This window comes from Grampus griseus (assembly GCF_964374135.1).
Source record: "Grampus griseus genome assembly, chromosome: 15".
Taxonomy (NCBI): domain Eukaryota; kingdom Metazoa; phylum Chordata; class Mammalia; order Artiodactyla; family Delphinidae; genus Grampus; species Grampus griseus.
In genome coordinates, this window is record NC_139009.1 from 25,117,348 (window position 1) to 25,130,288 (window position 12,941).

At 40.5% G+C, this 12,941-nt stretch overlaps 1 protein-coding gene across 1 annotated transcript in view; it reads left to right on the forward strand.

The window, feature by feature from the left end:
- Positions 1–3,626: 3,626 nt before the first annotated feature.
- YIPF4 (Yip1 domain family member 4) overlaps positions 3,627–12,941 on the forward strand; it is a 29,402-nt gene continuing 20,087 nt past the window's right edge. The window contains exon 1 of the mRNA XM_082672326.1: positions 3,627–3,935. Within this exon, the coding sequence (XP_082528452.1) occupies positions 3,857–3,935 (79 nt within the window). The 5' untranslated portion in view covers positions 3,627–3,856. The remainder of the gene's footprint in view (positions 3,936–12,941) is intronic.

Genomic DNA, 12,941 nt, shown 5'->3' on the forward strand with positions numbered 1-12,941 from the left:
AAGATTCTGTGAGTTACCTGACATCCTCGATAAAGTTCTTTTCTGCTTAAACCCACTGAAATGGGCTCTGTTTTACTTTTTCACATTGACTATTGTCTTAGCAGCTAATTGGCATGAATTCTTTAGGAGGTTAGTATTTGCTTTATGTGGGAAGTTGAATTAGTTCTGATCTCTATCAAATTTAAGATTCTCTGAATAAGAGTGGTAAGGGGATGACAAGTAGGAATCTGGGTAAGTAAATTTGATTAGTGTCCTATAAAAAATTTGTGATTACTTCTCCACCACAGGTGATTTAAAAATTTAAGCGAGAGTATACAGAAGACAGTTAGGCCAAGGCTTAACTAATATTCCACCATTAGTCATATAATAATTCCTTTAGGTAAAGCACAAACCAATCAGTCCATTTTTACAATGGAAATATTTTGGAATGAGTCTATGATGATTCTACTGCCTTTGATTTAGTGTATGAATTTCAAACTCAGGTGTGAAAAGATGCAAACTTTATTTCTCTATAAATCAAGCTGCTGTCTGATACAATCTCCATTTAAGTTGATGGGAGAATTCTAATCTACTCATTTTGAGGTCAGTTTCTCCAGTTCAGTGAGCCCTCAGTCTATCCAGATCTATAGTTTAGTCATATTCCAACTTAAAACTCCTGTTGACTTTTTCTTTTCCCTCTCTCCTTCCTAGGATGTAGTCTAAGTTCTGCCTCTAACAGCAATAAGGGGGATCAGAATCCTCTCCTCAGCTCAGTTCCTATGATGGAACTTGTCGCTGGTATACTCATCCTGAGTGTTACACTTGGCTTGGATGGTGTGTAATTTCTGTTTCCCAGTGTGGATCCCATCTGGTTGCCCGCTGCCAGGAGACTGCTAAGATATGGCTCCTTCCTCCTCTTGCTCCAAGTCAGCAGTTTACATCTCAGCCTTTGAATGCATGTTTTCCACCCCTGCCTTACACACTGTCTGTCTCTCTGCTTCTCGCATCTCCTCACAGAAGACTGGGAATTTCAGACTTCCTGAATGCTACAGGAAAGCCTCCGGAAACTAGGGAGTAGGGTCATCCCCGTCCCAACCACGGATGCTCTAGATATCTGGGTCAATGGACTCAGGACTATTGACTGAGAAAGGTCTTGAGAGAAAAAACGATCAGGCTTGCTGGTTAGTATCTAAAATAATTCATCCGCCACATTTTATTGAGGATGGACCTGGATTAAGCTATTTATGTTTGAAAAGTGAACATACCATTTTCTAGTTTTTAAAAAGCTGATTCTGCAAAAGCATTTTTGTATGTAATTAATGAGATAATTACCTCTTGGCTCAATGAAGAAAATACAGCAAGCGCTGAATGGGATATATTTCTATACCATTTGAAACTAATTAAACTGCTTTTATCTTTATAAAATATTTTTAATTAAAAAAGTAATACATATTAATTTCAGAAAATTTGGAAAACATAGAAAAGCTTAATATAGAAAAGCACAGAAGCCACCCACGATAATAATCACTTGTGACACTTTGAGATGTTATACTTTCAGTTATATTTTTTATATTTCTGTATCTATATAATATTGGGAGCATATGCAAATTGAGATCACGAGCAGATCAAAGTGAAAGTGAAAAAACAGATTTTTTTCACTTCATAAAGAATTTTGAGATTGTTTTCTCCCACATCATGAAATAACTCTAAAAGATGATTCTCAGTGTATCATTTCATTAAATGGCTATCCCAAAATTTATTTACTCATTCTCATGGACATTTAAATTGTATCCAGTTTTGGACTTCCCTGGTGGCGCAGTGGTTAAGAATCCGCCTGCCAATGCAGGTTCGAGCCCTGGTCCAGGAAGATCCCACATGCTGCAGAGCAACTAAGCCCGTGCGCCACAGCTACTGAGCCTGCACTCTAGAGCCCGCGAGCCACAACTACTGAAGCGCAGGCGCCTAGAGCCCGTGCTCTGCAACAAGGGAAGCCACCCCAATGAGAAGCCTGCACACCGCAACAAAGAGTAGCCCCCACTTGCCGCAACTAGAGAAAGCCCGCGCGCAGCAACGAAGACCCAACGCAGCCAAAAATAAATAAATTTATGTAAAAAAAAAATACCAGTCTCTGCTTCCCAAACCAAAACATCCACTACTGTGGACAGTTTAAGTAATTATTGTAACAAGAATATCTGATATGTCACTCCTTTGCTCTAATTCCTTTAATGGTTTCCCCCAACACTTCCATAAAAATATTTTTTAATCCTTCGAATAGCATGCAAGATTGTTCATGATTTCTTCTTTACCTATTCATGCAGTCTCATCTGTAGCCATTCTCTCCCACGTAAACTAAGGTCCAAGCAAACTAAATGACTTCCAGTTTCCCAAGTCCATTAAATGATCTTTGGAATGTTATGACCCAGGCTGTCAGCCCCCCACACCTCTTTGGCTGAAATTTTTTACTCATCTTTTAAGTACCAAGTTAATTGTTACCTCCTGTGAGAATTTTTTCAATATTCCCTTTTACACATTAATGGCCATGACTTTCCATTGCTCTACCGCTGATCTATCATTTATTTCCCCAAGGCTGTCCTCATAATATACCCTCAAACTCTCCCTCTCCAAATTGGAAGTCACATTAATGTAGCTTGGATATTAAAATTAAGTATATCTATTTTAAAACTTCAAAAATTAGATGGATTTGTAAGTTTATCAGCAGACAGGACCTTGTAGTGAAAACAGCATTGGGGACTTCCCTGGTGACGCAGTGGTTAAAAATCCTCCTGCCAATGCAGGGGACACGGGTTCGAACCCTGGTCCAGGAAGATCCCACATGCCACGGAGAAACGAAGCCCGTGAGCCACAACTACTGAGCCCATGTGCCGCAACTACTGAGCCTGCGTGCCTAGAGCCGTGCTCCGCAACAAGAGAAGCCACCCAATGAGAAGTCCCCGCACCACAACGAAGAGCAGTCCCGGCTCGCTGCAACTAGAGAAAGCCCGCACTCAGCAACGAAGACCAAACACAGACAAAAATAAATAAATAAATAAGTTTATAAAAAGAAAGAAAGAAAGAAAAGGGCATTGGACTAGAATTCAGAAGATTTAGGTACTTCTGTTCCTTCTTCACCTTTTCTGGCCTCAATTACCTCCCTCATAAAGGAATGTGGCTTGACTACAGCCCTAGTCTTTGGGTGGCAATTTACAGTTTATCTTCTTTTTTATTAGTCCAATCCAGCCCCCTTCATTTCCCAGATGAGGAAACTGAGTCTCAGAGATGATATATAATTTAAGTTAAGATACTATACAATTAATTAATGACTAAGGTAAACGGAATCTTGGGATCTTGGACCGGTGCGGACCAATGCTGACCTCTAAAAACACTCCCTGTTCTAAAATTCTTTAACCCGCCCAGTTAACAAAAGCAGAGGAAATAAAGAAAGGCCACAAGAGAATAGACTTAACGGAAACAAAAATCAGCGGGAAGCTCGAGCTTTCCACGAATTACAAGTGAACTTCCTGTCCTGGGTAAACTTCCGGAATCAACAACAGGGAGAGCCAATCAGAACCTTCCTCCGGGAGCCAATGGGCGAGTACATTACAAAGAGCCAATCGCAGCGACGCTGTCACTGTTATGGTCCTGTCAGGGCGCCGGCTTTGTGGTTTCTGGGCGGCAGCCACCGAGAGGACTTTGGTGGGGGACCCTCAGGGGCAGCCCCCCGGCCAGCTGCGCTCGTCTCCGGCCTCGTTCCCAGCCTACATATCTCGGCTCGCGGGTCGCGCCGTCGGGCGCGCGAGCTGGTCGGTGCCGCGGCCGCCTTGGGGCCTGGGCCCAGCCACAGCCTCCTCCTCCGCCGCGGGCTCGGTGGGGCCGCGAGATGCAGCCGCCGGGCCCTCCCCCTGCGTATTCCCCCACTAACGGGGACTTCACCTTTGTCTCCTCAGCAGACGCGGAAGGTGAGAGTGAGCCCCGTGAGTCGCCCTGGGGGACGCCGGGCGGACGCGGCAGTGTCTTTCTGGGGCCGAGGCGGTTGTGGCCCGGTGGGGACGGGCAAGAAGCTGACCCATGGGGGACTCGAGCCCTCTGCTCCCGCCGGGCCTTCCCAGAGGCCCGAGTGGCCGAGAGTGGGGTGTGGGGAACTTTCCAAGTGACTCGGTCAGCTTCTGGTTTTCGCTACACCGTCTGGTGGCAGGTTTTTCTGGCGAACTTACCCACCTCGAGGGCACCCACGGGACCCCAAGATTTTATTTCTAAAGTGACTTGGCATTGCTCAGAAAGGGATGGTTAGATTGGCCGGGCTAGGTGTCAAAGAATGAGAACGAGGAACGATAGCTTGTTGCTTTGTTATTTATCAGCACATAACTTTTTGCTGAGATTAAATTAGGCGCTGCTAATACTAACTTCCCTCGAGGAGTTTGTGGGTTTTATGGAACCTGGTATCTTGCCAACGTTACAGTTTTCCTCCTATTTTATGGTGTTTGACCTCAATATTCAGAGAAGTAGACCCAGATATATTTGGGAACACCCAGCTGGATTACAAGAAGTTTCAGTTGCTTTCCAGATTTCCTTATGTACTGTTTTGAGGAAGCATTTGTGATGGAGAGATTTTTCTACAGCACGGGAGAATTTGTTTTCCTCTGTACTTTACCAGACTCTTTGTAACTGAAATCTTTCTCTGCTACTTTTGTTAGACTTTGTATACCAGTATACCAGTAATTTTCCAGTGACCAGACTTAAGTGCTGGATATGGAAAAATAAGTTATACTTAACTATAGAAATTTCATTCTAGAGAAGGACCTAGTGTGTTTCCTGAGAAATCGAGTTTTGTAATGCATCAGTTAATATAGCTTGCTTTCCCTTTTTCTGTTTTGCTTTCCTCGTATTGGTTTTTGAATGGCGTTGTTTAAAAACAAAAATAGTACTGTAGTTTTGGTTATATTAAAATGCAAAATACAATTTTTATCATAGAGAACATAGCTGATACATTTAAATGTAATATGGAAATTTGGTGAAATATAGCAACCCAAAATATTTTAGTTTGTTTCATCTACATTTGGTAGCCTAGTGCTTGGGGAGGAATAACCAACCATAGTTTTCCAGACTTTAAGGAAAAATTGTCTGTATACACAAAAAATTGAGTATCACAACCTGATGTTTGTTCAGACTTATATATCTGTGTTTATAGTTCTAATACCCCCACTTCCTCCAGGAATTACCTTTCTTAAATATGCCTAAGAAATCTGACAGTAATATAGCAAGCTAATCCATTGACTCCATATATTAAACCAAGAAACCTGGAATAAGTAAAATCCGTAAGATTTATTCAGACTTCTCCGTATAGCCTCCAAGATTGTATAGACTCCCTGTATATCCAGGGATATACAGACAAGGATAGATATTTGTATAATAATACCCTCAAGTTTATAACATTATACAGTTTAAATTTACAGTATTTTAAGCAAACGGCTTGTTTGATCTTTCTAAGAATCCTGCTGAGCTTTTTTATTCCTGTGTTTTTTTTTTTAACATCTTTATTGGGGTATAATTGCTTTACAATGGTGTGTTAGTTTCTGCTTTATAACAAAGTGAATCAGTTATACATACACATATGTTCCCATATCTCTTCCCTCTTGCGTCTCCCTCCCTCCCACCCTCCTTATCCCACCCCTCCAGGCGGTCACAAAGCACGGAGCTTATATCCCTGTGCTATGCGGCTGCTTCCCACTAGCTATCTACCTTACCTTTGGTAGTGTATACATGTCCATGCCTCTCTCTCGCTTTGTCACAGCTCACCCTTCCCCCTCCCCATATCCTCAAGTCCGTTCTCCAGTAGGTCTGTGTCTTTATTCCTGTCTTACCCCTAGGTTGTTCATGACATTTTTTTTTCTTAAATTCCATATATATGTGTTATCATACGGTATTTGTCTTTCTCTTTCTGACTTACTTCACTCTGTATGACAGACTCTAGGTCTAGTGAACCTGAGGCTTAGAGAAGTTCAGTAACCTCCACATGAAGGATCTGGAATTAAGAGCTAGCGTTCTGTTTCCTAAGATTTCTTTATACTAAACCATGATGAGTCTGACATATATTTTTGTAAACTGAAAAATGTATCTGAAGTATAGAGTCCTGGATTTGCATCCTGTCTTTACCAATTACTATCTTTGTGATGTTGGGCAGGTTACTTAATCTCTCTTAACCTCAGTTTTCGTATACATAAAATGAGAATAATAATACCCAAGTGCTCAAACATTTTGCAAATGCAAAGCACTTAGTACACCTAGAAGAGTTAAGTGCTCAGTATTTGTTAGCAGTGTTGCTGCTGCTTTGGATTTCATTATTAATTGGTGCCACGGTTATTTTTTTACTGTTCTCTAACATAAACATTTGACTCTGCAACACCAAGTTTCTTCTCTAGTTTCTAAGCGTGTCACGTAAATTCTTGCTTTTCCCCTCTTACGGTGTTTATCTAACCATGGATGTTTTTAGCTTGTAGAGGTTTTATTGTATACCTTGCTTCTAGATTCTGTCCAAGTCTCTTTCTCAGTGATACTTATCATTACTAATTTGTACATGTCCTTTGTTTTAAAATGTGCCTTGGTGTTTGTCTCCAAACCTATGTGTATCAAGGTCCTCATGCTTAGAATGCTTTTCTCCTTCGTACCCCAAGATGAAACTTTTTTTTTTTTTTTTTTTTTTTTGCGGTATGCGGGCCTCTCACTGTTGTGGCCCTCTCCCATTGCGGAGCACAGGCTCTGGACGCGCAGGCTCAGCGGCCATGGCTCACGGGCCCAGCCGCTCTGCGGCATGTGGGATCCTCCTGGACCGGGGAACGAACCCGTGTCCCCTACATCGGCAGGCGGACTCTCAACCACTGTGCCACCAGGGAAACCCCCAAGATGAAACTTAAGGCTGAATTCAAATACTCCTTTCTTGCTGAAACTTTGCTTAACTGTTCCTCAGAAACAGAAATGTCCCTAATTTTTTCTATATCGCAGCACTTAGCACAGAACCCAGAATATTAACATCACAAAGTAATTGTTTGTTGAAGGAATAAATGATTTCTGCTTTCTTTTATCTCCTATGACATTGATACTTGGGACTATAAAACCTAGCACATTTTGGATGGTATAACTAAAAAGTTACTGGTTTAGAGCCAGAAGACTTCAGTTAAAGTTCTGACTCTTACAGAAGCTATGTGATATTGGCCAAATTACATAGCTTCTATAAACTCACATTTTCATCCATAAAACGAAAATCACACTTATAAGAATATTGTGAAAATTACTTAAGGTAACGTGTATAAAAGCAAGGTCCATAAGTACAAGTTAAAAGAACGTAGACTAAAAAAAAAAAAAAGAACGTAGACTATGTGAATAAGCTAGTAAATGAATAAATAAATGAATAATGAAATCCAGACTTTATATTCAGTTCTGTGGTGTAAAACTACATCCAAAAGCAGTAATGAAATGCATGTGTATAAATGCAAGAATGTACCACCGCAATGAGAAGCCCGCGCACCACAACGAAGAGTAGTCCCTACTCACCACAACTAGAGAAAGCCCGCACATAGAAATGAAGACCAAACGCAGCCAAAAAAAAAAAAAAAGTAATGATACCATTAAGTATAATATAGACGTCTTTAAGACAGTCCTTTGACTTTATTTTGTGTCACACAAATAAGTAGTTCTTTGCCTGCTTTATTTCCACAGACCAGCAGCATTGGCATTACTGGGCTCTCGTAATGCAGAATCTGCCTTAATCATAATTTACATTTTGACAAGATCATCCTTAAGTGATTCATAAGCACATTAAAGCTTGAGAGGCACTGATTTAGAATATTATGAAAGATCAACAAAAAGAGGAGGAAATTTTTTATAGCTAGAAGATCAGGGACAATTTAATATTGGTCATATTTTGCCAAAATTTGAAAGATAGGTAATGTTTTGTATATGTAGGATGGAGTATGTCCATATGCAAGGGACTGTATATGAGGAAGTCCCTAACCAAGAAATGGCTTAATAAGAATGGGATTTTAAAGAATTCATCATACATAATAAATGCTATAAAAAGGAGGTTCAGGAACTTCCCCAGTGGCTCAGTGGTTAAGAATCCGCCTGCCAACGCAGGGGACATGGGTTTGAGCCCTGGTCCGGGAAGATCCCACAAGCTGTGGAGCAACTAAGCTCGTGTGCCACAACTACTGAGCCTGCTCTCTAGAGCCCATGAGCCACAACTGCTGAGCCCACGTGCCACAACTACTGAAGCCCACGCACCTAGAGCCCGTGCTCCGCAACAAGAGAAGCCACTGCAATGAGAGGCCCGTGCACCACAGTGAAGAGTAGCCCCCACTCACCACAACTGGAGAAAGCCCGCGCACAGCAACGAAGACCCAGTGCAGCCAAAAATAAATAAATTAATTAATTAATTGAAAAAAAAAAGAGGTTCAAAGGTGGAAGTGGTTAACTGCAGGAAGGGATCAAGGAAGTCTTCAGAGACAGATGAGGTACATTTTGAAGGAAAAGGAGTTCTTCAGGTTGAAAAAAGGGAAGAGCATTCACTTATAAATTATGCAAATGCAATAATTGGTCGAAGCAGTCCCTGTATTTTATACTTCTCAATCTTCACAGACCTAAAACAATGCTGATTTAGACCATGAGCCCCTTGGGGTTAGAAGCTGTGTTTTACTGTCTACCAGTATCATACCCACTGCCTAGCACAGAGCCTGGTATATAGCAGGAACTTAATAAATGTTCGATGACTACATGATACTTTTTGATTAAGATAAAGGTGTTGTGCTGCTAGAACTGAAGCCAACACTAATTCAACAGAAGTCCAACAAGTGGTTGGAAAGGGCGTGAACAGAGACAACTAACCAAGAAAGATGATCTAAGCCACCCAATAGCCATTTTCCCGTCCTCATATTTTTCTCCCTCTAATGATCATTTTATGTATATCAAAACATTCATCTTTCCTCCAAATCTTAAAGGAAACCTTTCTTCCTTTCCAAGGATAAGTCTCTACTAGTGCTTTTATTCGCATATCTTCTTGCCTCTTTTGGAACCTTTCTTTGTTTTTCTCTCTAGCATTTTTTATTTCTCCTCTGTTTCTTCCATCACGATCATCACTCACAGGTCCCCTCCTAATTGACAGAATTTTTAATTAAATCTACTACTTCCCTTTTTCCTTACTTTCACAGCTAAACTATCTCTTATTTCCTGTTTCCTCAGCATCCAGCAATTCCTACCATTCTGCTGGAACTTGACTTGCTTCCTATCTCTACAGAAGGACCTTCAGGAGTATTTCCCAAAGGGGAAAGGTTGCATGACAAAAATTGGGTAAATAATGTGTTAAGCTAAGTTAAACCAGTTTCCTTAATGCAGAATTCCCAGAGCCTTTAATATGACAATATTAGTTCTGAAACTCCAAATGGAGGTTGTAGTATGCAGGGTTTTCCAAACTTAGTGAATATCAAAAGCTTTTTGTAGAGGGCAACTCATAGGATCCAGATTCCACAGAACATGCATAAAGAAACACTTACCTATAAAGACAAGTTTAAAAATATTAGGGTTTTTTTGCCTGATATTTATTCTCTTAACACTTTGTCCCCAACCTATCTTCCACAACTTTTGAACTCTGTGCCTTTTATAAGCCTTGGGCTTCCATGCCTTTGTCTCTGCCCTTTCTTTTCCTTGGAATGATTTCTTTATTATTTTTAAAATTTTTATTTCTTTTTTATTGAAGAATAGTTGATTTATAATGTTGTGCTAGTCTCTGCTGTACAGCAGAGTGACTCAGTTATACACATGTAGACATTCTTTTTAATATTCTTTTCCATTATGGTTTATTACAGGTTATTGAATACAGTTCCCTGTGCTAGTAGGATATTGTTATTTATCCATACTATATATAATAGTTTACATCTGCTAATCCCAAACTCCCAGTCCTTTTCTCCCTCACCCCTCTCCCCCTTGGCAACCAGTCTGTTCTCTGTGTCTGAGAGTCTGTTTCTGTTTTGTAGATAGGTTCATTTGTGCCATATTTTAGATTCCACATAAAAGTGATATCATATGGTATTTGTCTTTCTCTTTCTGACTTACTTCACTTAGTATGATAATCTCTAGTTGTATCCATGTTGCTACAAATGGCATGATTTCATTCTTTTTTATGGCTGAGTAGTATTCCATTGTATATATGTACCTCATCTTCTTTATCCATTCATCTATCCATGGACATTTAGGTTGTTTCCATGTTTTGGCTGTTGTGAATAGTGCTGCTATGAACATAGGGGTGCATGTATCTTTTTTTTTTTTTAAGATTTTTTAATGTGGACTATTTTTAAAGTCTTTATTGAATTTGTTACAATATTGTTTCGGTTTTATGTTTTGTTTTTTTGGCCCCAAGGCATGTGGGATCTTAGCTCCTTGACCAGGGATCGAACCTGCACCCTCTGCATTGCAAGGCGAAGTCTTAACCACTGGACTGCCAGGGAAGTCCCAGCATGTATCTTTTTGAATTACAGTTTTGTGCGGATATATACCCAGGAGTGGGATTGCTGGATCATATGGTAATTCTATTTTTAGTTTTCTGAGGAACCTCCACACTGTTCCATAGTGGCTGCACCAACTTACATACCCACCAGCAGTGTAGGAGGGTTCCCTTTTCTCCACACTCTCTCCAGCATTTGTTATTTGTAGACTTTTTAATGATGGCCATTCTGACTGGTGTGAGGTGGTACCTCACTGTAGTTTTGATTTGCATTTCTCTAATAATTAGTGATGTTGAGCATCTTTTCATGTGCCTACTGGCCATCTGTGTGTCTTCTTTGGAAAAGTGTCTATTAAGGTCTTCTGCCCATTTTTCAGTTGGGTTGTTTGTTTTTTTGATAGTGAGCCTCATGAGCTGTTTGTATATTTTGGAGATTAAGGCCTTGTTAGTCGCATCATTTGCAGATATTTTCTCCCATCTTTGGAATGATTTCTTATTCCTTCTCTGCTCATCCACTTATCTCTCATGGCCAGATTCCAGTTCTACTTCCACATAGCCTTCCTGACCACCTCTTTGATAGCTTAGGTCTCTTTACTCCTATGGCACCTATGATCTGTTGGCAATAGGCATTGTCATTTACCTACACAAGAGTGTGTTTTACAGTACTAGTAGGGTTTTGTATCATATTCAGCACTCCAAAAAGAAACCCTGTACCCATTTTCAGTCACTCTCTATTCCCTCCCTGCCTTCCAGTCCCTGGCAACCGCTAATCTACTTTCTGTCTCTATCGACTTGCTTATTCTGGATATTTCATGTAAATGGGGTAATACAATATGTGACCTTCTGTGACTGGTTTCTTTCACTCAGCATAATGCTTTCAAGGTTCATTCATGTTACAGCATGAATCAGTAACTCATTCCTTTTCTGGCTGAATAAAATTCCATTGCTTGGATATACTGTCAGTTGGATTTTGAACTCCTTGAAGTATCTCACTTCTTTATATCACTCTCAGGGCATTATAGAAATAAGTAATCCTTAAATATTTATTGGTGGATTAATTAACCAATGTTGAAAGTGAGAAAGGTACTAAAGTGAAAATGACTTATTGTTTGTGATATAGTTCCTTTTGCCAAAGGCCAGAAACTTGTCTCTAGTCTCTCTCTCACTTTCTCATATTCAGTTGGTCATCAAATTATTTCAGAATAGTTCCAGAATAGCTATGTAATTAATCTGTCCTTCCCTTTCTACTGACATTGCCTTAGTTCAAGTCCTTTCCATTTCTCATCTATACTTTTTGCTGACCATACTCCCTCCTCAAATCTCTCCCCCACTTAAATCAGCCCTCCACAGTGCAGCTAAGATTATGTTTACACAATGCAAATCTGATTTTGTATATTTACTTTATTAAAAACCTCTGATGTCTCTTCTTGATATAAGCTCTGTGGAACTATTTGCCCTTATATTAATTAATTCATCCAACCAGCACACATTTATTGGTTGCCTACTATGGGCCAGGCACTGTTATAGGTACTGGAGATACATGTTCAAAACAAAACTACAACAAACACACCTTAGTTCCTCCCATCAGCGAATTTACAGACATTATCCAAATAATCATACAAATACATTATTATAAACAGTGATAAATGTTATGAAGGAAAAGTCCAGGGGACTATGAAAGGAACCTAATCTAGTCAGGAAGATCATGGAAAATTTCTTTAAATAGGTATATCTAGGGGACTTCCCTGGTGGTGCAGTGGTTGAGAGTCCGCCTGCCAATGCAAGGGGCACGGGTTCGAGCCCTTGTCCAGGAAGATCCCACATGCCGCAGAGCAGCTAAGCCTGTGCACCACAACTACTGAGCCCGCATGCCACAACTACTGAAGCCTGCTTGCCTAGAGCCCGTGCTCAGCAACAAGAGAAGCCACCGCAGTGAGAAGCCCTTGCACCACAAGGAAGAGTAGCCCCTGCTCGCCATAACCAGAGAAAGCCCACACGCAGCAACGAAGACCCAGTGCAGCCAAAAATAATAAATAAAATAAATAAATTTATATATTAAAAACAAAGTATATCTAGGAACTGAAGAATGGGTGGCATTTAATTATCTGAAGTTAGGGGAGACAGCCTGGTACAAAGTCCCTGAGGTACAAGGGATCCTGGTTCATTCAAAGAACTGAGAGGCTTAATATGGCTAGAACATAGGGTCACGGTGGGTAGGGAGGCAGAAAATTGTTCTGGAGAAGTAGATAGGGCATGTAGAGATTGTTAGATTTGAGCTGAAAAAGTAGTGGGAGGCCACTGAAGGATTTTAAACGGGAGAGTGAAAGATTTGCATTTTAAAAATATTCTTCTGCCTATAGGTGAGAATGGATTGGAAAGAGAATGACTAGGGAGAGGAGTTAGTAGACCATTATAGTCATACAGACAGGAGATGTTAGTTTGCACGAGCATGGTGCAGGTGGTAGAAATGGAGAAA